We start from the raw sequence: 26,614 nt of genomic DNA, 5'->3' as shown, positions 1-26,614 counted from the left end.
TCTCTCTCTCTCTCTCTCTCTCTCTCTCTCTCTCTCTCTCTCTCTCTGAAGTATATTTTAATAACCTTGACATGACTGGGATTAAAATGTAGGGTGCCTAGGAAAGACAATGCAGGAATAAGGCCCAATGCCTTTCTTTCAAAATTATCTACAAAATGTTCACTACTGTTCATGTTCAGAAAGTATGCTCTGTGTCTGTACTAGAGGGTCACAAGTTACCCACTCCTGATTAAATGGATTGAGATGCAAGATCTGAGCTGAACTAACTTAACAGGTAAAAGTCAAAAGGTGTTACAATCAAATCTAGGTTGAGGTATTGGGGCAGGTTCAAACAGCCCAGAATCACACACTCCAAAGTCTGCCTCTCTGGGAAATCCCTATTTGTTGGGCACTGTCTTCAATTTAGCTTTGTGAAATATTTGGGATAGACAGCATGTATGAACATTACAGTTACAATTCTGAATATACAATATGGAGGAAGCCACACAGAATACATCAGAGTGAACACAAATGAACACTGTACGATACCATCTGACAGACAACCCACCATATCTCAACTTTCTTTAATTCTAATTTTCAACTGTTTATGTTAACAGTGTAATGCGAAGGAGCTTTCCAGGTTCCAGAAGGTGGGGAAAGGGTTAATCCAAAAATTAACAAACTGCTGGAAATACCAGGTTCCAGCCTGGAGGGAATCAGGTGCGCAAGGCCTTTGGGAGTCATTGTCCTCCCTCTTCTGTTAGGGAGATGAGAAATCTCCAAGTTAGCCTCAAGGTCAGAGGAGAGAACATGAGAAGACCTGTTAGCAACTGGTACTTGGAGTTAATGGCTGGTCCCTGGGGATTGCCAGTGGAGCCATCATCCTATGGTCGGATGAAGGGGGCTGGTTGGGGAGAATAAAGCTGAAGAGTTGAACAGCCTTTTGTTCCTCTCTTGGGACAGGTTCTGTCCTGCTTCCATTTTTCTGCATTGAAGACTGCAGTGGCATCCTGTCTCTGCTGTGCTGCTAGAAGGTAGACTTACTGTGTCTAGGCAAGGATAGAAATTGTTAGTTATTTTCTTGTCTGAATGGGCCAATTTGTTGCTGATGTCCTTTCCCCCTCCCTCTCTCCTCTTCCGTTTTTACCTTTTTAGATTGTATGTTTTAGACCCCTCACCCTATTTTTTTTTACCTTTTAATCAAGATGGTTATTTCCCCAAGCTTGGGTTTGTCATGTGCTGAATACCAGTGTCAGGTCTTGGACCAGGGTTCTTGGACCAGGGATTTACTAGGATTTGGCCCAGTTGGCAAGGGGAGTGGGCAATCCTGGCTGGCTTTCCATTACAAACAGATTTTAAGGGAAACATTACACCTTTAATTATTTTAAATGTCTTTTTAGTTGACTACTACATTAGTAAATACTTCTGAACATATTTGAACTGCAGCTATTCTGCAGATGCAACCTTATGTCCCTATTTTAAAAGAATATTTTTAAGAGCATAAAATTATTTTACTACAAAGCGTATTTCTTATACCAGTGCAGTAAAGGCTTTCACAGATGGAAAGGAATATAAGATGCTATATCACAGTATGCCAGACCATTGGTCCATGCAGCCCAGGATTTGCTAAAAGTGTTTGTGCTGCTTTCCCAAGATTCAATGCTTCCATTTTGGCAAGCAACCTACAAACACCACAAGCCTGGATTGTGCACTATGACATCTGAACTCAGGACTCGCTATTCTTGAGGAAGGAAGAACACAGAGTTTTAACCAAACAACAAACCATGTTCCAGGACTGTTTACCAAAGCAAAATCAAAGAGGAACTGAGCATACAGATTTCCAGAAACCCTTAAAGTGTAGTTCTGAGGTGAGTTGCCTTTGCAGACTTCTCACTGGGAACAGGCAATTCACAGCACAATCCTATGAATATCTATTCAGAAGTAAATCCCATTGAGTTAAAATAAGTGAATATAGTATTCCAGCCTTAAGTAGGGAAATTCTTTTGCTCTTAATTAGGAAAAGCATCTGCTGTAGATAATGCTTCTTTGCAGGCATGTTCAAAATAATTGTTGTTGTGATGTGGCAGGAGTGCGGGGGGGGGGGGGAGTCTTTTATTACCCTTCTATGTAATGAGAGCCTGAAGAGGGTTAATTATAAAGCAAAAAGTAATCCTAAACTGGTACATAACTGCAGGGGATGCCGTATGAGGTGAGACTGAGGGAACTGGGTCTCTTCAGCCTGGAGAACAGGAGACTCAGAGGGGATATGTTGGCGACATACAGGTATGTGAGGGGATGTCACATGGAGATGGGTAGAGACCTGTTCTCCCCTGCAGAGGAAGGCAGGACATGCTCCAATGGAGCAAAGTTCAGGGAGCCAAGGTTCCATTTGGATGCCAGGAAGCACTTCCTGACAGTCAGGACCCCGAGGGTGTGGAATGGGCTTCCACGAGAGGTCGTTGAGGCCCCATCGGTGCGGGTGTTCAAGGATAGGCTGGACGTCCACATGGTGGGCATGTCGTGAGCGGAGCCAGCTGGTACTGGAGGTCAGACTAGATGGCCTGGGAGACCCCTTCTGACTCGCTCTGTTTCTATGTTTCTAACTCTTAATAAAGCTTCCTTCAAGGGAAATGAAATCCACATAATCTAAGTCTACCAGTGTGGTGGTGGAAGGCACGCACTACTAGCAAAGGCGTGGAAGTTGAATATGCACCTTCAAGTGTGCACCATACAAAAGGGTGCAGATAAGAGAGTTTTTTTTTTTTTAATTCTCTCTCTCCCTTTAAATCTGATCAGGGCATTTCAGGAAATTAAACACTGAAACTGTTCAAATTCAGATAGAAAACAGATGATGTTATACATAGTAATCTTACAGTCAAGCCTTATGGCTGGGCAGCAGAAACATATGTGAGCAATCAGTGCAGTACTTCTGGAAAGAACCTTTTATGTTTTTAATACTTAACACTTCATAAGAGAATATAAATGGCCAGGATAAAAAGAAGGTCAGCTCAACTTATATTATGAATATTTTTCCAGGCACTGAGACATTTTGCAGTGGTGTCCTCTGCTCCACCCCCCCCCCCCCCCCCCCCCGTCCCACCCCCCCTTTGCTGTATTGCCCAAAGCATCTTGAAGATTAGCTGCTATTTTTCCACTTTGTCCTCTAGATGGAGATTTGAGTTACCTCAGTCATGCACATGGTGCCTTCCCTTCAACTGGTACAATAACTGTGCTGCTTACTAAAGTCTTGCCTATACCTGGGCATTTGGATGACCTTTTCCTCATTTGTTGCTTCTCAGCACCTCTTAGTGACCAAATGTTGTTTTCATCCAATTATCTTTAGAGAAGCTCTCTGGAAAAATGTTCCATGAGTTTCAAAGTCATCATAGTCTAACACAGTGCATATACGCACAGCTCATTGGCCTAGGTTCTCATGACAATGACATTGTACCTTCAATATGCTAGATAATGAAAAATCTAGAAAGGAACTTGCTAGGGTAGAAGGAAGAAAACAATGTGGCATCTTAAAGCAGAACAAATATATAATAGAATTTTTTTAGAGGTAAATCATATATACTATTTATTGCCAACTGAAGGTGTGTGTGTGTTTGTGTGTATATATCTATATCATCTCTCTCTATATGTGTGTGTGTGTGTGTGTGTGTGTGTGTGTGTGTGTGTGCGCGCGTGCACGCACACCATTCTTCAATCAAATTCTCTGGATGGTTTATATAGCAAAGTAATAAGCAAACACAATTATGTTATGGCTTTCCAGGTGTTAAAGAAAGGAGCTAGATGCATTTCAAACAGGGGGTATGAAGCCATAGGGTAGAATACCAGTGCCTCATTATCTGTGATGTCTGTTGTCTCATAGAACAATCACCTTGTTGGTGGAGCTGAAAAGATGCTTGTGGGACCAATGACTTTGTGGAAAGGGGAGAAAGGTAGTTTGTTTGGCCTGTACATCTTCCTTGCAGATTCTTTGTTTTCTGAATAGCCTCATCCATCTTTGCATTAAACAATCCTTCTGCATCAAAGAGTGATCTTCTATATGCATGAACAAAGCTTCCTACACGTACCCTGCAAAGATGTCATGGGTGGAGCCAAGTGTCTCAACGAAGGGTTATGGCACCAACCATAACTTTAGCATCATAGCTGGCCTGGTTACATCAGATATTAACATGTTGTCTAAACAAACTTACAGCCTTGGACTTTGGTAATTTGGTAAGTAATTGAAGAAGGAGTCTATTTTCTCTCAGACAAAAAACTGGTATGTGAATACTGCTGCCTGCTTACTGAAGATGTGCAGACCAAAGGCCTCTGGGGAGTAAATTCTCTGACCCATCAAATTTAGTCTTCTACCTTCCTCCTACCTACAATTGTAATACTACAATACTACAGCAACAGATGTGAGAAGAGAAAAACAGCATTTTTCCTTTGGATTCTGTATATGCCTTCTAGCTTCTTAGATGTAGGTCCTGTAGCTGACAGTAGCTGACTTAAGACAGCACAATAAGCCATGATGTTGTGTTTTGTTTTTACTGTTGTCAGTATGTTGTGGTGTCTGAACTGAATCATGGTATTTCACTATGATAAAATTGGTCTTTAGAAACCATGACAACAAACAATGCTTTGTTCTATGGTATCTCCAGACCACCGTGACTTGTCTGAATCCAGGACCATGGTTTTCATGGTGCTGGTATACAACTATCACAGAGTTCTCTGGAAAAACTTCAGGAACTGCTCCAGCCATCCAGCCTCTGTGTGGACCAGTGAAAAAGAAGCAAGTGACAGGCAGGAAGTGATGCACCATGGGATTGTGGAAGGTCTGGGTTGCAGGTTGTAGGCAGCTATGGTCAAGAAACTGGGACCAGGGTGCAGATGCAGGGCAGAGGCTTGTTCCAGGTTTAGGCCTGAGGTAAGGGTCATGTCCTAGGACAGTATTGAATTCAACAGCCAAGGTTCAGGAAAAAACACAATCCAAGAGCAGGTGAAAGGTCAGGTACCAGAAAGACAGTCACATGCAGGAGCAAAGTGAGATCAGGGAGAATGGGCACAGGTACCTAGGAATTAGGGTCAGACTGGAGACAAGGATGGAAGCAGGAACAGGTTGGAGCTTGGCTGGAGCTGGGCAGGAGGTAGGCAGGAACAAGGACTTGGAGCAAGATCTCGGTTGGCAAAACTGGAAGCCAAAACATGAGATAGCCACCAGATCAGCTTATGTTACTATGGCAAGGAGCAGTAGTGCAGTGAAGTCTTTTATGCAGCATTCCCGGGCTTCCAGTTGCACTGTATAATTGCCACACAGCTGTTCCTTGCAAGCACCTGCAGGGCTTTTCCTGGTTCTGCAGGTTCTTGTAGGGTGAACCAGCCTCTGATCCTGACAGACTGAATTTCAGGTGCAGTGGCTGATGGGATGCATGCCAACAGCAGGAGGACTGGATGGACAACGTAACAAGACATGGTGGGTTGTTTTTATTTTTGTTAAACTATTATTGGTCCGTTGAACTATTGTTGAACCTATTCATGGTATTTCACAATGGTAGGTTTGGTCTTTAGAAACTACCATAAGAAACAACAGGTTGTTCTAGGATTTCTCGCTACCAACATGGTTTGTTATGTTGTTCAAATCCAGGATCATGGTTTCCACAGACCTTGTATGCAACTATTGCAGAGTCCCTTGGAAAGAGCATTGACTGCAGAAGCTCATACAGTCATCCAAGCTCTATGTGCAGACCTATGAGCAAGAGGCAGGTGACATAATGAAAGGACGGAGTTGGGAGAATGGATACCATGGTAAATTAGGAATCATAGACCATGGTAAAAAGATTGTGAACCATAATAACCATGAAAGCTTCTTATTTATTTATTGCTTTTATAGACCATTCAACAGCCATACATGGCTCCCAGAACAGTTTATAAAAAGCAATATTAAAAATAGATGTTCATAATTACATCCTATAGCAATTACAACAGTAAAAACAAACATACTTACAGAGTGCCATTTTAAATAAATCTAAAAAAAAAACTAAAAATCTCTCAGCCACCAACCTACCCACCTCTTGACCTCATATTAATGATAGTCACATATTCATACCTTTGCTAGACATAACAATAAATAATTAAATGAATTCACATAATTAAATTTAACAGAGTTCCATGGCATCATGCTGGCTACATGACCATGGATCATCTTTGGACAACGCTGGCTCATGGCCTTAGAAACAGAGATGAGCACTGCCGCCTATTAGCCATTGGCTAAGTGGAGTAAAATCCGCATGGACTCCTTTACCTTACATAATTAAATATTGATAAACAATAAAATTGAATCAATATGCATAAATAAATAAAAATAACAAAATACCTAAATCATAAAAGCAATTATTCAATGGCAGCCACCATACTCTAAAATATAAAAACATTCTAACCATTAAAACATTGAGAAAATAAGAAGATCTTGGCCTGACAGTGAAAAGTATGGAGTGTCAGGTGCACCTCTCTGGGGAGCTGATTCCATAATCAAGGCCCCACAGCACTGAAAGCCCTCCTGCTGGTAGCTGCCCCCCCTTACTTCCTGGTGGGACAGTTCCCAAAGGAGGACCTCTGCCATTGACCTTAGGGATTTGGTTAGGGTTTAGGGTTTTATATATCAAGGTGGGCCTAGAATTGAACTGGAAGCCAATGGAGATGATATACGTACTACGTATATGATCATGTCTTGAAGTACCTGTTAACAAGTGGCCAGCCCAATTTTGCACCAGCTGAAGTTTCCAGACCATTTTCAAGGGCAGCACCACATAAAGCATGCTACAGTAGTCCAAATGGGAAGCTACCAGTGCATGGACCACTGTCATTAGATCCTGTCTGTCCAGGTGGGTGTATTTGATGGATTACCATATTTTTCCGTGTATAAGACAATATTTTTTCATTAAAATATTTAGCTAAAAATGTAGGGGCATCTTATACACAAGGGGCTGAGAGGAGAACCACGGGCATACTTGGGGGTGGGGGGTGGGGAATGACACAGGCGTGATCGGGGGGGCAGGCGTAGCCAGGTGGCTAGGGCACGTGAGCAGCAGCAGCTTGCTTGCTTGGAGATCAGTAAAAAAAAGTGGGGGCGGAGCGTCCTATACATGGGAGCATCTTATAGATGGAAAAATATGGTAAATGGAGTTGTTGAAAAGCACACCTGGCCACCTGGAATTCCCGGGACAGCTCAAGGTCCAGAAGCACCCCCAAACTCTGAACCCTATCCTTTAGGGGGAGTGTAACCTCATCAAGAATAGGCCAAATATCTCCATCCAGACTGAGACCCACCTACCAGTAGAACCTCCATCTTATCTGGATTAACTCTCAATTTATTCACCCTTATCCAGTCCATCACTCCCTTCAGGCATTGGTTCAGAACCGTTGCCATCTCACCTGGATTAGATGACCATGACCATAGAGCTGAGTGTCATTGGCATACTGGTGACACTTCAGCCCAAACCCCCTGATGACCTCTCACAGTGTTTTTGTGTAGATGTTAAAAAGCATGGGAGAGGGTATAGAGCCCTGTGATACTCCATAGTGTAGCAGCCATGGCACATAGCTACACGCTCCCAATATAACCTTCTGGAGGCAGTCAACCAGGTAAGAATGCAACCACTGCCAAGCAGTGCCCCCAACTTCCAACTCAGCCAGCCTATCCAGAAGGATGTAGTCCCCCTGTCCTTATCTCAGCAAAGGTCATCCGACAGGGTGACCAAGGCAGTTTCAGTACCAAAACCAGCCCTGAAACTGGACTGAAATTGATCTTGATGGTCAGTTTCCCCCAGGAGTGCCTGGAGTTTTTCAGCTACCACCCTCTAGACCACCTTGCCCAAAAAGGGTATGTTGGCAACCAGTCAATAGTTATTAACATCTTCTTCAGAACTGATCTGGTCACTGCCTCCTTCAATGGAGGTGGGACCTTTCCCTCCCTCAGAGAGCATTCACCATCTCCTGAAATCAGAGATGCAGCCCCTCCTTTGCTTGTGTAATAAGCCATGGAGAGCAAGGATCAAGTAGTCAGCCAGACCCTTCCACACAGCTTGTCCATGTCCTTAGGCTTCAATAATTGAAACTCATCCAATAAATACAACTAGAGGGTGCACTGGGCACTTTGGTTCTAGGGAGTGTATCCAGTGTGGAGCCCAATCCACACCAAATCTGAATAATTGTTGTGAATGCAGTCGGTATCTTACAAGACTGTTGGACACTATCTAAGAGCACTGGAAAAATGGGATTGCTATTGCTTCAGAAGCCTCTGAAGACAGGATCTTTATCCTGAGTGATTAAGCCATCTAAGGAACTTGCTCAGAGGTATTCCCTGTGTCCTCAGATGGCAGGTTGGATCCTGGGTTCCCACCAATCCATCTGGAGATGTGATCAAAAATATGCTGGAGGAAGAGGATGCTGAATTACAACAATAGTCCTTCAGCATAGATTGTGATGATCTACCATGGGCACCAATTACTGGAAGTGGAGAAGTCAGACACAAGCCTCTCTACTGAGATGGCAATCAAGATGGCGTAGGTAACTATGGGAAAGAAACATTAAAGTAACATTAGCAACTTCGTATAAAGAAAACTTATATAAAATGTTCTATAGATGGTACTTGTCACCAAGTCAACTAGCTGTTTCCAAATATGTCAAATAGATGTTGAAAATGTAAACATAAAGTGGGTACTTTTTATCATATGTGGTGGACTTAGAAACATAGAAACAGAGTGAGTCAGAAGGGGCCTCCCGGGCCATCTAGTCTGACCTCTGGCACCAGCCGGCTCCACTCACGACATGCCACCATGTGCACCTCCAGCCTATCCTTGAACACCCACACCGATGGGGCCTCAACGACCTCTCGTGGAAGCCCATTCCACACCCTCGGGGTCCTGACTGTCAGGAAGTGCTTCCTGGCATCCAAACGAAACCTTGGCTCCCTGAGCTTTGCTCCGTTGGAGCGCGTTCTGCCTTCCTCTGCAGGGGAGAACAGGTCTCTACCCATCTCCATGTGACATCCCCTCACATACCTGTATGTTGCCTACATATCCCCTCTGAGTCTCCTCTTTTCCAGGCTGAACAGACCCAGTTCCCTCAGTCTCGCCTCATACGGCATCCCCTGCAAACCGCCCACCAACCTTGTGGCCCTACGCTGCACTGACTCCAACCTGGCTATGAGGGGCCCAATGAGGGGCCCAAAACTGAACACAATACTCCAGTTGCAGGTGCACTAGAGTCGTGTAGAATGGTAGTAATACCTCTCTTGATCTAGAAGCCACACTTCTGGCTATGCAACCAAGGGTGGTGTTCTCCCTCTTGACCACTGCATCACACTGCTGACTCATGTTTAGCCTGCAGTCAACCAGTATCCCGAGGTCCCTTTCACAAGTGCTGCTCTCCAGCCACTTATCACCTATCCTGTACTTATGACAGCTGTTCCTATGCCCCAAGTGCAAGACCTTGCACTTATCCACATTGAACGCCATCCTGTTGTCTCCTGCCCACTTCCATAGCCTGTCCAGATCCTTTTGGATCTGGAGTACCTGCTCCTCAGTTGTGGCCACTGTTCCAGTTTTAGTGTCGTCTGCAAATTTGATCAGCAGACTGTTCACCCCTTCTTCCATGTCATTAAGTACTGGATTAAAATACATAGATGGATGGAGGAAATATTACAAAAACCCTTTGCTTTTAAACCTGAAGTTTTCTTGTTAGGCATTATACCGGAAGATGTTAACTGACAGGAAATCTATTTGATGTTGCATCTAATTACAGCGGCGAGAATTGTATTTGCTCAATATTGAAAAAGTGAGGAGCTAACCACCAATGGATTGATTGTAAGAAAGATCTTGGACTGTGCAGAAATGGATAGATTGACTTTATCGTTGAAGGAGAAAGAGGATACTGATTTCTATCGAACTTGGGACTCTTTTTATAATTGGCTGGAGAAACGGGACTTGGTGTAAATTTAGAGATGTTTTTCAAACTATGATACATTAACTTGAATTTGATATTAGAATGTTTGATTTCTTTGTGTTAGTTTAAAAATTTTATATATATGGCATAGGTGGTGCTTCTGCCAAGGCCAGTTACCACAGCGGTGGTGCCAGAACAGAGGATCTGTACAGTGATACAGTTCTACCTGGTGGCCTGATAAAGAAGGCAGCCTGATCTATCTTGCAAGCACTTGTAGGACTGGCATCACATTTGCAGCTACTTGTAGGATTAGGACCAGTGCAATCATGCAGATCATCTGGGAGCCACAAGAGGCTCTATATGACAGTTTCTCTACCCTGCTCAGCATTGCCACAAGCATGCAAGTTAATGTGGTGGCCTCTCTATGTTCTTGATTTTGCTTCTGCCTCAAGTCCTATAACATCTTCACTTGTGTCATGATTCCTGCCTGTTCCTGATTCTGCCTTCACCTCTGGTCCTGCCATGCCTTGTTGGTATCTGAGCCTTGCTTCTTTAAACAATTCTTTCTTGCTTCTAGCCCTACTATGTCTTGCCAAATTCATTCACCTAATCCTGATGTTCCAGTTGTGGGCATCACTGCTTATGTCCCAGCGCTGACAGCACTCCTGGCTCAGTTTTGCAGATGGAGACTGTTCTTAAAGTTTGTCTTCAAATATGGAGGGAATTGGTGCTGGATCTCACCTCTGTACAAATGTTGCCATTGGAATCAGTGAATTTTGTAAAGGAGATGATGGAGGTACTGATGGTGCCTGCCTTTTGAGGCTGTGTGTGATATTTCAGAATTCCTTTCCTTGTCCACTTGTAGCTAGCACACAGAGAATTGTACCAACTGCTTCTCCAAGGTTGATAAGTGGGAGCAAAGTGGGCATTTGGCTGGACAAGGAAAGGAGAAGACCAGACAAGCTAAAATTTATCCTGAGCTTCCTTCATTTTCCATTTCTCCCCTTTCAAATTGCCCTTGATGGAAAGGCTGTCTATTAAAAAAAAAAGCACAGGGAAGCAAGCATCACCTTTCCCATTCTCCTACTTTGCTGGTATGAGCCTGACAGGGCACTTATATCCTATAGGTTTGAGGGTTTCCAAGCAGTATGGGTGCACTCCATGGGGTTTCACACTAATTTATAGAATTCAGTGCAAGAGGTTATTGTAAAGTTCATCAGTATGGATGTAATAGAAAAAAGATCTATATATTAGTACATATGATTTATGACAAGGTGGCCAGACATACTCAATATAAGAACCATGTATCGTAAATGTCAGATGTTTGAGAACTGTAAGTAGGTACCAGAGGCAGGCTGCAAGTGGCAAGTGGGTGCCTGCAGGAACCCATGAACAGTGAGCAGAAAGCTACAAAATAAACTCAAAGAGCTCTATGCAGCTCTTGAGCCTCAGTCTGGCCACCCCTGATCTATGATATAGTCTTGAATTCATAAGAGGTGAGCAGTGCTGTAATGGATAGGACATTTGTGACATCTTTCATCCATAGAGTTGTTATAAGTCAAAAATGACTTGATGATACATAGCAACAATAACAGCAATTATTTGTGATAAGTTGGAATGGAACCTCTAGGAAAAGAGGTAAAATAACTCTAATCATCTAATACTCATGCTCCCTTTCCCAGATGACTTCTTGGTGAAGGAGACAGAATAATGGACAAGATGAAGTTTAGTCTGGTCTAACAGCATCATTACTTTAATCTTAAGACAGGCCAGGTTTGCATGTCTCCAGAAGCCATGGTGGGTTTTACTCTTGTTGGTTTATCATGTTGTCTGAACCCAGTTATGGAATTTCAGTGTGGTACATTTGGTTTCTGGAAACCACAAAAAGAATGGTTTGCATTTCTCATCACGTGGAATTATAGCAAGACTATTATAATTTTACCCTTGGAACCTCCTTTTGTTTTAGCTCCTTCCCTTTCCCTCATTCTTCAAGTTCACCCCCTTGCAGGTGCATTCTCTCACTCCTCCAATGACAAACCTGGTTTAGGGAAGGGGGAGGCAAGAGAAATGATGCTTCATCCTCACTTTCTCCTCCTCAGCAACACAAGAGCTGACTTGGGGTGGGAGAGGGAGGCAATATGTATTTAACTAGTTGTCTCCCTTCTTTCCTTGCTTGATCACAATTTATCACTTAGTCTTTTCTCCACTTCCCAAACCAATTGTCTTACTTCTGTTCTGAGAAAATGGAACTATGATAAATGTACAGATAATTGGGAATTATGATAAACAATAAGCAGATAGATAAGATAAACAGCAAAATGAAATAATCTGTTAGAGAGGCCACAAGAATGTTCAGATATCCAGATTCAAGGCTGAAGGCAACACCCCAAAACTCTTGGAGTGGATTATCAACCAACAATCTATTCACTGTTCTAACTGGCACAGAAAGAACTATTCCAACTGTCTTTCTGTGATCAAGAATTCACTTGGTAGGGAGCAATGGAGACTGGAGAGGTCAGAAAATAAGGTATCCTGGAGCCTTTCCATCCTCTTCCCTCACCTCCTAAATACTTTCACTAGGTCAGCAAAAAAAGCCCACCTAGCAAAAATTCAGGCCAGATGAATGGGGAGATAAAGATTGCCTCTACTGTTTCTTCTGCCCTGCATAAGATGAACGTATACCCACAATTTCACAATCAGCTTACAATCATCACAATAGGACTTTGCCCTAACACAATTTGTTATACATATAATTTCTATACATTTTTATCTGTTACAGTTACTGGTAACTGTAATGTTAGGCAAAGATGGGCAACTTTATATTGATGGACTGCAACTTCCTGCTTCCCTCACCACTGGTTGGGTTGTCAGAGCTGCAGTCCAATCACAGATGTATAGTAAAACCAAAACCTGAGATTCTTATAAAGCAGCAATGAATTATACTCAGGTAAATTAGTGGACCCCTTCATGGATCACTGCCTTGTCATGGTGAAGGGGCTTGCGTAGCTCAATGAAGTTATGAGCTATGCTGTGCAGGGCCACCCAAGATGGACAGATCATAGCAGAGAGCTCTGACAAAACGTGATCCACTGGAGAAGGAAATGGCAACCCACTCCAGTATTTTTGCCATGAAAATCCCATTGACATTACCAAAAGGCAAAAAGATATGATGCCAGAAGATGCGTCCCTCAGGTTGGAAGGTGTCCAATATGCTACTGGGGAAGAACAGAGGGCTAGTACTAGTAGAGCCAGAAAGAATGAAGCGACTGGTCAAAGCCGAAAGGACACTCAGCTGCAGATGTATATGGTAGTGAAAGAACCATCCAATGTGGTAAAGATCTATAATCCATAGGAACCTGGAATGTAAGATCTATGAATCAAGGCAAGCTGGACATGGTCAAACAAGAGATGACAAGACTGAACATCGACATCTTAGGAATCAGTGAACTAAAATGGACAGGAATGGGTGAATTTAATTCAGATGAACATCAGGTCTACTACTGCAGGCAAGAATCCCTCAGAAGAAATGGGGTAGCCTTCATAGTCAATAAAAGAGTAGGAAAAGCAGTACTGGGATACAATCTCCAAAATGACAGAATGATCTCAGTTCAAATCCAAGGCAAACCATTCAACATCACAATAGTCCAAGTCTATGCCCCAACCACTGGTGCTGAAGAGGCTGAAGTTGACCAGTTCTATGAAGGCCTGAAATACCTTCTAGAATTAACACCAACATATGATGTCCTTATCATCATGGGGGATTGGAATGCTAAAGTAGGAAGCCAAAAGATAACCAGAATAACAGACAAGTTTGGCCTTGGAGTACAAAATGAAGGAGGGCACAGGCTGGTAGAAATTTGTCAAGAGAATATGATGGTCATAGCAAACACTCTTTTCCAACAACCCAAGAGACAACTCTACACAGGGACATCACAAGATGGTTCACAACATTGTACAAGAGGTAGCAACTAAAATCATCCCCCCCAAAAAAGAAATGCAAGAAAGCAAAATGCCTGTCTGAGGAAGCTTTACAAATAGCTGAGGAAAGAAGGGAAGCAAAAGGCAAGGGAGAAAGAGAAAGATACACCCCATTGAATGCAGAAATCCAGAGAATAGCTAGAAGAGATAAGAATGCCTTCTTCAATGAGCAGTGCAAAGAAATAGAAGAAAACAATAGAATAGGGAGGACCAGAGATCTCTTCAAGAAAATTGGAGATATGAAGGGAACGTTTCATGCAAAGATGGGCATGATAAAGGACCAAAATGGCAGGGACCTAACAGAGGCAGAAGAGATTAAGAAGAGGTAGCAAGATTACACAGAAGAACTATGCAAGAAAGAACTTAACGTCCCTGATAACCATGATGGTGTGATCACTGATGAGCCAGACATCCTGGATGTTAAGTCAAGTGGGCCTTAGGAAGTCTGAGCAACAACAAAGCTAGTGGACTGGACAATATTCCAGTTGAGCTATTCAAAAGCCTAAAAGATGATGCAGTAAAAGTGCTACACTCAATATGCCAGCAAATTTGGAAAACTCAGCAGCGGCCACACGATTGGAAAAGGTCAGTTTACTTTCCAATTCCAAAGAAGGACAATGCCAAAGAATGTTCAAACTACCGCACCATTGCACTCATTTCACATGCTAGCAAAGTTATGCTCAAAATCCTACAAGCTAGGCTCCAGCAGTATGTGGACTGAGAACTACCAGAAGTACAGGCAGGATTTCAAAGAGGGAGAAGGACTAGAGATCAAATTGCCAACATATGCTGGATCATGGAGAAAGCTAGGAAGTTCCAGAAAAACATCTTCTTTTGCTTCATTGACTATGCTAAAGCCTTTGTGTGGATCACAACAAATTGTGACAAGTTCTTAAAGAGATGGGAGTATTTGACTCTTGAGAAACCTATATGCGGGTCAAGAAGCAACAGTGAGAACTGGACACCGAACCACTGATTGATTCGAAATTGAGAAAGGAGTTCGGCAAGGCTGTATACTGTCACCTTGCCTATTTATGCAGAGCACATCATGAGAAAGGTGGGGCTAGATGAATCACAAGTTGGAATTAAGATTGCCGGGAGAAATATCAACAACCTCAGATATCCAGATGATACCACTCTAATGGCAGAAAATGAAGATGAACTAAAGAGCCTCTTGATGCAGGTGAAGGAGGAGAGCGCAAAAGTTGGCTTGAAACTCAACATTAAGAAAACTAAGATTATGGCATCCACTTCTTTCACTTCCTGGCAAATAGATGGGGAAGATATGGAGGTAGTGACAGATTTTATTTTTCTGGGCTCCAAGATCACCGCAGATGGGGACTACAGCCAAGAAATTAAGAGGCTGAGTGCCGAAGAATTGAGGCCTTTGAATTGTGGTGCTGCAGAAGACTCCTGCGTGTTCCTTGGACTGCAAGACGATCAAACTGGTCAGTCCTAGAGATCAACCCTGACTGCTCTTTAGAAGGCCAGATACTGAATATGAAACTCAAATACTTTGACCACCTAATGGGAAGGAAGGACTCACTGGGGAAGAGCCTAATGCTGGGAACAATGGATGGCAAAAGAAGAAGGAGATGGCAAAGAACGAGGTGGCTAGATGGAGTCCCTGAAGCTGTCAGTGTGAGCTTAAGTGGACTCCATGGGATGGTGGAGGACAGAAAGGCCTGGATGGATGTTGTCCATGTGGTCGCGATGGGTTGGACATGATTTCGTGACTAACAACAGCAACAACAACAACAAATTAGTGGAGGAAAAACACAACATAGATCAACCCAGTGGAAAGTTCTTCTCTGCAAGCCCTACTGAAATATATGGGTGCTATGGAAGAGGAGATGAAGTTCTGATTGGCTATTATGTATTTGTGGTTGATTTTCATCACAAAGACGTGTGTGCTATGAGTGGGTCAATGTACACAAACCAAAGCTACCAAGTAAAATATCTTACCTTTCTTTCATTCATTTCTTTGTTTTTACCTTCATATTCTCCCTGGAAGACAACAGAGATGGCAAAAATATTACAGAAAGAATATTACCTTTTAGTACTAAGGCACATTGCTGAACCATTTAAGCCAAACATTGTTAACACAATCTGCTATCTATTGCATATGTAGCATAGTGATTAGAGTGTTGAACAAAAACTCAAGAAATCTGGGTTCTAGTCTCCACTGGGTTATGAAATTAACTGGGTTACTTTGGGACAGTCACTGACTCTTAGCTTACCCTACCTCACAGGGTTGTTTTGAAAAGGAGATAGAGAGGAGGAGAATTATGTAAGCCATCTTGCATTCCTTGCAGGAAAAAGAACAAGATATAAATATAAAAAATACATATGTCTTGCCCCAGTTTACTGTAATTCTGAGAAAATCTAATTCCTTTCATAATCAGAAATATCAGATCTGTAGAATACTCAAAATAATCTATGGTTATATACTTTGCATAACAAAGACAAACTATTTTGTATTGTACAGAAGGGCCTGGATTCTGAAGACAACTATATTCATGAAACTTGTGTTCAGCCCTCAGTTTTTAATATTAATATCCACAAAAGGCAAGTACTTGTATCCATAGTGTGTTCCCTTGCCACTCTGCCTTCTATTCTCTCCCTCACTGTCATACTTTCAACTGAAAACTCCTTGGATCAGTGATCTGTCCTTTGGAGGTGTTAAGTGCCAGAAACAGATTTCTCCCTATATAAAAATAATGCCGTTCTTATAATAAAGATCATGTGCCCTGGGATATGATCCAAGAATGAAGATGAGATTATGCTCTAGGATTGGTGGAGGGTTCTGGTACCATTCTTGTCCGATATTGAAAGCTGACCAATTGGTTGACCACCTATTTACTATTTGACTGCAGTAATATGATCAAACTGTCTATCAAGAAAGCTCTGGCATAAATGACAGGACACAATTTAATATTGTATTAGATAAAAGAGAAATTGCCTAAGGCCCTTCTTGCGCCCTACTCCTACAGTCATGGTCTCCCAAAACTCACTAGATATGGTGCTACTTGATCCTCAATGTTCTGAATCAAACCCAATCATGTTATGATTCTGCCAATGCTGGTGAGACATACCCAGGAATCCGGACATGTGATGGAGGTGGGAGAAATCATTTCTATGTGACCTGGCATAGATTCTGGAAAGGGTTGAGCTCTAGAATTATCTAGAAGACTGTAATTATATCTACTTCCCATAATACTGCCTGCTACTACTATTCAGTTAGTTAGACACTATCCTGTCTTAAGAGTCTTTAAATATGGTTGCTCTGAATAATGATACTACATTGCTTCCAACCCATTTTTAAGGCTGTTACTCTAAATGTTCTTCTTTCTACACTTCTTTTCTCATTTATTTTATCCTGTGTAATCAGATGCAACAGTCTAATATATTGTTCAAAACACATTAAATAATCCAAATACTCTAGGATTTGGACAGCAGGGGGTTAGACTCGATGGCCTTCATGGTCCCTTCCAATTCTACTATTCTATGATTTGGGGGGGGGGGGGTTTTAAAATGTATCTCAGTGTATTTTTTGTATTTTTGTATTTAGTGGTAATTTATTATGTTCTATTGTATTTCAATGTATCTTATTGTGTTGTAAGCCGCCCCGAGGCTTCGGCAAGGGGCGGCATAGAATAATAATAATAATAATAATAATAATAATAATAATAATAATAATAATAATAGTAATAATAATAAATGGAAGTCACATGGTTCAAGACAGTGGCCTGGAATCTGAGGTGGTGGAGATAATCTCTATACACCTGAGGAATTCTGGGAAGAGAAAGGAGGTTACTGCAAGCAGCAAATAAGTCAGACTTCCATTGACTGGTTCAATGCAAAGACCCACATACCTGAATTAATAAATTATTTTTATTCCTTTTTTGCCTACAGCACACATTGGATGAAAAGGAGTCTGCAGTTTTAGTGACTTGCAAAGTATGTGCAATGGTTGTGATCCCCCTTGAGGTAAATATGGGGTACACCTACAACAAATGTAAGCTGTTAGTACTATTAGGAAAAAAAAGTGATAGTGCTGGAACAGCAGGTGTCCACCCTCCAAGGAATAGGAGAGACTGAAAGTTCATAGAACAATAGAACTGCAGGAAAAACAAGAAGCATGAGAGATGGAAAAGCAACAACACATTGAAGCAAATAAAGCAGATATGGAGAATGCTGTAGTGAGGAAAGCCAATGAAGAGGAAACTCCCTGGAAAAGACTACCAGTTAGGGTTACCACTAGAACTAAGTAATTGCTCTCATCCACTGGAAGATGGAACCAGAGGACAGCCAGCAAGGGGGCGGGGATGGAATTACAAGGAAATCTGTGCAACAGTGAGCAAGATGCAGAAGATCCAGTGACCAAACAGAAGAGTAATCATTGTAGGAGACACCATCTTGTGCAGGAATTTCCTGTCTCTAGTGGTCAGGCAAGCATCAACAATATGTTGTTTTCAGCTCCTGCTGAAGACATCTTTGTTCTGTGAAATCTTTCTTGCTGACCAGTCGTTTTACTGTTACTTGTTTTTGACATGATCTTTTTATTTATGTTTTAGCTCTTCCTGTTCACAGCTGAGATTTGCCTAGATATGAAGCTGCATGCAAATATTATAAATAAATACATACATACATACAATGGTGAAAGTATACTTTCCTCATATTTCTATACCTCTAATCTGATCTCCCACCGCTACTGCAGCTTTTTGTTGCTAGTCCAAGTTTCTGAGTATACAAAAATCTCTTGAATCAAGACCTTGTTTAGCATATGGTCTGAATTTATGCCAGCTTTTGGGTACATTTGTACCCACTTCTGTTTAAATACCTCTGATTAATTAAATATGATCTGTTTGATCCTTTGCAATATTAATGGCAGCACTGTCTTGTGCTGATCGCCTTGTATATAATCTCCATGTTGGTAATTTAAATGTTAGTAATAGCAAGTTCTTCATCCTCAAAAAAATTGTACCAGTTGTTTTCCACATTCCTAACTCTTTCCACCAAAGTCTCCGTGGGTCCTTTTTACAATCTTAGCATTAAAATACCCCATTAGGAAATTTACATTTTGCTTTTATATACACTTTATAAAAGCTTTATGTTCTTCATATAAGGTCTCTGTATTCAAAATTGCATAATGTTCAAGTCTATGGGATTTGCTTTTAATTGAATTAGCATCACCTGATATGAGAACGGCACAATAGTTTCCATTATAGTTGCAATTATATAGGTTTTGGCACTATAATTGCAACTCCATAATTCATTACTTCCTGAATAAAATATCATGTGCCTATAATCTAACTCTATTTGACTGTATCCTTGCCAATGAACTTCACTTACTCCAAGAATCTGAATGCTCAACTTTTTTTTCATTTCTTTTACTACATTGTGAGTTTTTCCTGTTTTGTACGCTACAATTACGTTCCGAGTTCCCAATCTAACTTTTAATCCAGAGATTCTTAATACCCTCTGGCCCTTTATGTCCTGGTGGGAACCTATAAACTATATTTATATTACTGTTCAGCCATGTCCCCATGTTACAAATTAGTTCAGTCTTGAGAAAACAGAACTTCATCTTTAAGTTGGATTTGTATGTAAGTCAGATCACATATGATCTGTCCTCCACACTTGCAGGCGTTAGAGGGCACATGATCCACTTGAAAATAGAAAACCTGTGAATATCTCTAAGCCCCCTACCCCAACTCACCAGTGCTGCCTCTGAAATGCCAGAGAGATTTCCCTCTCCAGATGGGTGGGGCAGAAGGATCTGCTTTGGAGTTCTCCCTATCTCCCCTTTCACTTCTCTCTGTATGAAAGCTTTAGAGGCCTCTCGCTCCCCTTCTGCCTCCTCTCTCCTCTTTTACTTCCTCTCTCTCTATGATAATGATGATTTTCCACAGTATTTTTAATTGATAGTCTTTATGGAAGTTCATTTGTAAGTATGGATTGTTTGTAACTTGGGCATTCATAACTCAGGGACTGCCTGTAGTTGGAAAATAGAATGTGACCATTTCTATGGCATTCTACATTGTGGTACTATGGCTGCCTATGATGACTACAATCTCCCCCACATTTCCATACTGAAACTCCCTTTCAACATCTCTTGCCTTGACCTTCCACTAATGTTGACAGTGCTGCTGCCCCACAGCTCTACAGGCCCCTGTCAAGCTCCTCCTTCTGAGACTGTTAGCTTTACCAGGGATCAGGCTGTCTACTGCTGCCCAATAGTTAGAATAGCTGAGGTACATGGTAGCACTACTCAGCAAGGTCAGCCTATACACTAACACTGTCTGATACATTATTTATCTGAATGCTTGATTATAACACTTGAATACTATTCAACCAGTCAAATACAAACTTATGAACCCAGCTCTATGATGGCATGTCTCCATTTATTAACTGGCATAGTACCTGATGACCAATACTGTGGACTCAGTTTAAGTGCAATGAAACTTAAACTGGGCTACATGGAGGACTACTACATTTTGCTATTTCAACACCACATCTAGAGAGATGTTTGCCCCGTATGTTGAACATGGATAATAAGCAGGGAAACCTATGTGCATAAAGTTCCCATGCATAGCTTCCAATGCAATCTAGAAATCTGCACATTCAGATCCCAGATAGAGTGTTCCTGTTCAGACATCCATACTCAACACATTGATATTGTGGGGCAGGACAAGCTGCACAACATTAGGAGTGAGGCCAGCAGCAGGGCCCCATGACCCTTCTGTGCACAAATCCTCTATCATGCAGAAAACATGCAAAATGCGGTCTTTGTATGCAAGCAGGGACAATGCTTCTTAGCAGAAACCATTTTACACTCCAGCTGCATTTCATATGTTAGCAATAATTAAAGGGGCTCTATACCTACATCATGAAGGGGATAGGCTGTTTCATATACGTTGTTCACGATTAATGTGTTAATACCTATAGAAAGCAAACCAAAAAGACAAGTTAATTCAATACCAACAGTAATTGTTTCAAATGCATTTTATCTTCATTATTAAAATTTATTTTTCTTAAAATTGTTTTTTTCAGACCAGTGGAGTGATACCAGAGTACTCCATGGGCTTCAACAGAGAAGTGAATTTTTTTCCCAAACTATTCAAAATCTAGAAAAGAAAGATTTTACAATTCATAACTCCATGTTGAAATTTGACCACATCTTTCCAGTGCTAGAATCCAAACTGGGATTTCAGCTGCTTTAGTATTTCACATATTCAAGCACTTGTTTTCTGACTTTTATCATCTTCATTCATCCATTTTAGCTGAAATTGATTAATGCTACTCCATGTGCCATGCTATGCATGTAATAAATAAGTATTGTTGTTGTTATTATTACACTAAATTTCTATGCCACCCATAACTGATGCTCTTTGGGCAGTTCACAATATTTAATTCACCGATCCGGGTTTCAACCAGGTCCAACCCTGCTTAGTTTCCCAGAATAGGCAGAATCAGGAATTTCAGGTTGTATGGAAGTTTATGTTATGTTAGGTGTTCAGATACTTGCTGCTGCTGCTGCAAACATTGACTTACACTGAACATTTTTTATAAATATATAGGTGATGTTGAACATCATCCACTGAATATTTTTTCCAACCAGGGAAAACACAGTGTACATTAACTGACAAAATCCCCAGAAAATAATTTTGAACCATGGGCCATTGTGTAGGGAAGGGTTCATTCCTGTCACCCTGGTAGATGTCCATAAATCTTTGAAATTGGAGGTTTATTCATTATGTATTAAGATTACCATCCTGAGCATTAGCCAAAATGGCTTGTGAGTACCCACAGAAGGTGTGGAGTATAACCATGATCTCCACTGTCATTGGAGCTCTGGACAAACATCTTTAGCAACTGAGATTCAGCATTCAGGGGAGGGAGGGAGGGAAGGAGACTGGAGGCACCAATTGGAATCAGAATAACTCTGTGTCCCCAGTCTCCTTCTCTCTCTGCACCCCACCATACCCTTTTTTCCTCACCTCTAATGCTCAGTTGTAACTTGGGGGCAGGTGTGGGGAAGATCCTAGTGATCAGACCTAGAAAAAGTTCTGATCAGAAGTAGCCGCTTACTACACCCCACTATGTAAGGGCAACTGAAACACTTATTTAAAGCACACCACAAACAAACATTCACTTGACTCAAGTACTCCCACAGTTTTATGAGTCCACCACACAGAATCAATAATAGTCAGTGTGGTCAGTTTTCTTTCTAGAAAACAGTAGAGTATTATTAAACTCAGAAAAATATTTTACTGAGTTCAGCAGGACTTACTCTCCAAGAAATGTGCTTCGAAATTGAAATGGAAAAAATGGATTAAGGAATGTGTGTACAAGTAATCATAATAAAAATGGCAAATGGTATTGGATTTTTAAAATATTAATATATTGTAGTAAAATGCTACTGTACTGTACTATTATTGTAAAGCTCCAAGAGGTTGTGACTTCTGTTATTTCAGGGTCCCTAGAACTGAAAGTCAGCAAAAGCTCTTCAAGAAACAATTCTTCAAATTGTTTCTTGAAATGGATTTACTACATGCTAAACCATTTCTATCTCTAAACAGAACATTTGGTTAGATTGCAATCAATGACAAAAGCATCATATTCACAATGTATGAAAAGAAAAGTGGTAAAATTTGTATTATGACTTTTGCATGCAAACAAATGATGCTAAACCATATGCTTCAGCGGTTCTACTGGTGCAAGATAATTTGGCAGCCATAACACTCTTTTTTCTTCTGTCAGTGACCCCAAGCAGTATATATTGGCAACAAAATTACAAATATTAAATGGTTAGTTCCATTTTCCTAAATAAGCAGGACCCAAAAGGAGTCTGGTTTAGTTGTGGGTTCCAAGGAACACACACACACTGTATAACATATTAACTCTGAAAATATGAAACAGAAACCTTCCAGGTAAAAACATTGACACCTACCACAAGCGGAATTGATAAATGCACAGTATGAGTGCTGTACTTTGGAAATGTTCAATGTAGCTCCAAAGTTTACCATGAGATCACAGAAAAGACCACATCCCCTCTTCTGGGATGTGCTATGATCATGGCCAGGGCTATTGAGAGTTCCAAAGTCTAAGAACCCCTGGTTACATAAATATAGTACATATTAACTGGACAGCCTAATGAAACATTTCCCATTATTTGTTTGTCCAGATTTTTTTGATTTCCTCCAAGCTGTTTAGATATATTGGAGAATTTCCCCAATGTATGTGTTTTTCCAAGTTCGTGAGCTGCATAATTTAAAATAGTTATTCAAATATATTAAAAATAATACTGTGTTTTGTTTTGTTTTTAAATGCAATTTCTTACCCATGTTGTTTTTGGCTTTTGAACTGTAAGTGCGCTTCAAAATTTCATGCACCTATATTTTAAAAAGAGCACAAAACAGTGATGTAACTAACAGATGACTTCTTTCAAGAACACTATGTTCCACATGATGCTAAATGAAGGCAGTCAGTCAGTGAGCATAAATGAAGTGGTCACTGTAATTACTAAGATTGTCCTAAAAGTTCTGGATGGTCCATTTTGGTACATTTGTGAGGATGAAAAGGGGAGGGCAAAGCAGCCCACAAAAATGGCAACTTTCTTAAGAACTAACAGTAATAAACTTTTTTTTCATAAAAATGAATGGTAGAAGCTTTTCTTTTCCTTTCTTAAAATAAACCAAACAAACCATTCTTTTTACAAAACCATGTTACCCCACAGTACTCCTTAGGTGCATAGCTGAGGAAAAAACATGAGGCTGCTAAAATTCCCCACAGCAATATACCTGAAATGATGCTATGTCTTGCAGTAACATTCTGTTTAAGAACAACATGGTCACTTGAGACTGTAGGAGTCAACATAAACAGATGGAAACAGAAAAGTAGGAGGAAGAATTGGGGAATAAGAACGGGAAGAATTGCTACATCCCATTATGCCACAGCTAGGGAAATTCAGGATCACACCCCAATTCAGTTCCTTTCCCCTGTCTTAAAGATGTCAATGATGTGATAAGATTATACATATAAAATCATGGCAGATATTTTCTTCACTACAAAAAAATGATGAAAATAAGTCAAATGTGTAGTCTTCACCTTGTTCAGTTACTATAGTTTATGGAATAAATATTCAAGCCAACAAATCATCAAGAAATGGCAGTCTGTAATTCTAATTTGCATGCAGCCAAAAGGTCTTTTTGCACATTTTTTTTAGAAAATCTAAATAACAATATACTTACTCCCACAAAAAACAAATCCTATTCTGATGAAAATAAAGAGTTAAAATGCTATCAAAAACAAAACTACAGAAAAACAATACAGCCTAAAATCAGGCTGCAAGGAAAAAAATCATTAATACTGTTTTAGATAGATCTTAAAGTTTTCAGAGTCCCCCACACTAAACAAAAATCCTTTAAAGTGTAATCCTATTCAAGTTTAATGTCAAATCGTATTTAAGCTATGTTGGCTGGCACATTCTGGGAGTCATAGACCATTTTTCTGTCTAGATTTACTTAGGATTACATCTTTAATTTGTTTTTAGCATGGGAGAATAAAAGGGCTCCCCCAGTTCCCAAAACAGAATACACCAGAAGCCCTTGAGCATCTCTACTGAGGGTATCCTTAGCATCCCTCCTATCCATTCACTCTCCCTTGCTGATCCCTGAAGAGAATATTAGCATGGGTATCTTTAGACCTTTTCTCAGAAATAATCTAACCCATGAAATTTTGTCCTTTTGGATTGGTTTTCCCTTACTAACTCTAAACTTATGCAACTGTATTTGCACATATGTTGGGGATTACATATTACATATTTCCCCCACATGTTGGGGATTACATGAGTGAAGCCAGCTGGAGTGTGAGGTCCCTTCTCACTCACTTTGTTTCTATGTTTCTATATCCCTTGTTAAGTCTTGCTTCTTTCAAACCTTCTTCTGCTGTCTCCCAACTCTTCTAAATTAATTTTGTAGGCACATTTGGGCAGGGGTCTTTTTTGCTTATGTTACCTTGTAATAACTTTAATAAGACAATAGAAACAATCACATTGTATCAGCAATAACAACGAATGTCTAAGCACAAAAGGTTCCCCCAGTGGAAACATAATTCAGTATTGACTTACTATTCGACTGCGGGTAGCATTGTCAAAAAATGTATCTTTGTCCTGAATATTGTACCTTGGAAAAAATTGAGAGACAAAATCAGTTATGCAGAACTAAAATAATGAACAGGATTATATGGCTTTATTCCATTAGAATCTACCTGAACCACTTGGTCATTCTAGAAATTGTTTGCTGCTTATGTGTAGCTATTTGCCTCCCTTTGGTCTTATAGGCAACACAGTTTTTCCTGTGGGAGTTTTAGGGGCATTCTGGAAGGCAGGGAGGGGAGAGGTGGGGCTTCACCAGGATACAGTATGTCCTGACATCACCTCAGTCACTATTTGTTGTGTTTCAGGGCAAGAGACTGAGATGGTAAAAATCAGGTAAAGGAAGAAAAACAATGAGGTCCTCCACTGGATACTCATTACTTCACTGGTGTAACCCCGGATGATACAGCGTGGGCTGCTAATAACGTTTCATAATTTATATGTTTGAATTCATGGTTTAAAAAAAACAGAGAAATTAAAAAAATCATTTTCAGGCTTTGGAAATACCATTTGAGTCATTAAGGAGAAATAAGGTTTCAGATGCTTCTAATACAATATGGAAATCAACCATGAGGGATAAACAAGGGAATGCCTTGTCATCAATAGAACAGTCTTTTTCCATGTGAACCTGCCTAATTGTTAAAATCACTGTCTGAGGTCCTCCTCCAGTCACCCATGTCATAAGACATTGAGCAGACAATGGCCAGGGAACAGACTTTCTTGGCTGTGACGCTTTGTATATGGAAGGCTCATCTGGTGCTGAAGTTTTTAGTTTAGAGGCGCTAGTGAAATACATTAATTAATACACACACCCAAAACTTGTTTTCAAATTGCTGACATGCTGCTTTTAGTCGTTTGCTTCTTCCTCTATCTATCTATCTATCTATCTATCTATCATCTATCTATCTATCTATCTATCTATCTATCTATCTATCTATCTATCTATCTTAAATTTGTTCTTAAATTGCAGCAGCAAAGAGAGCAAACACCACCCATGGATACCTAGCCCAAAGCGTGGCTTCTAGATTGAGAGAGGTATTATTCCCACTCTATATGACTCTGGTGCGCCCACAACTGGAATATTGTGTTCAGTTCTGGGCTTCTCATTACAAGAGGGATATAGCAAGGTTAGAATCAGTGCAGTGAAGGGCCACTAGGATGGTGGCTGGTTTGCAGGGGAAGCCATATGAGGTGAGATTGAGGGAACTGGGTCTTTTCAGCCTTGAGAGGAGGAGACTCAGAGGGGACCTGTTAGGAACATACAGGTATGTGAGGGGGTGCCACGCAGAGGTGGGTCATGACCTTTTTTCCCCTGCAGTGGAGGGCAGGATGATTCCAATGGAGCAAGGCAGGATGCATTCCAATGGAACCAAGATTTAGGGTTTCATTGGAAGATTTAGTACTTCCTGATGGTTAGGATCCCTAGGGTATGAAATCCCCAATGGTGTTCAAAGATAGGCTGGACATGCACATGGTAGGCATGTCATGAGTAGAGCCGGCTGGAGCTAGGAGTCAAACTAGATGGTCCAGGAGGCCCTTTCCGACTCACTCTGTTTCTGTTTC

At 40.9% G+C, this 26,614-nt stretch overlaps 1 protein-coding gene across 1 annotated transcript in view; it reads right to left on the bottom strand.

The window, feature by feature from the left end:
- ANO2 (anoctamin 2) overlaps positions 1-26,614 on the bottom strand; it is a 303,704-nt gene that overhangs the window by 187,942 nt on the left and 89,148 nt on the right. Inside the window, exons 7-11 of the mRNA XM_044422266.1 lie at positions 25,025-25,079; positions 23,237-23,288; positions 20,780-20,835; positions 15,856-15,897; positions 6,077-6,081 (exon numbers count right to left, since the gene is read on the bottom strand). Of these exons, the coding sequence (XP_044278201.1) occupies positions 6,077-6,081; positions 15,856-15,897; positions 20,780-20,835; positions 23,237-23,288; positions 25,025-25,079 (210 nt within the window). The remainder of the gene's footprint in view (positions 1-6,076; positions 6,082-15,855; positions 15,898-20,779; positions 20,836-23,236; positions 23,289-25,024; positions 25,080-26,614) is intronic.

Source organism: Varanus komodoensis, unplaced genomic scaffold, assembly GCF_004798865.1.
Source record: "Varanus komodoensis strain SLA01 unplaced genomic scaffold, ASM479886v1 scaffold123, whole genome shotgun sequence".
NCBI classification, from domain to species: Eukaryota; Metazoa; Chordata; class Lepidosauria; order Squamata; family Varanidae; genus Varanus; species Varanus komodoensis.
This window is presented reverse-complemented; position numbering and strand designations above follow the sequence as displayed.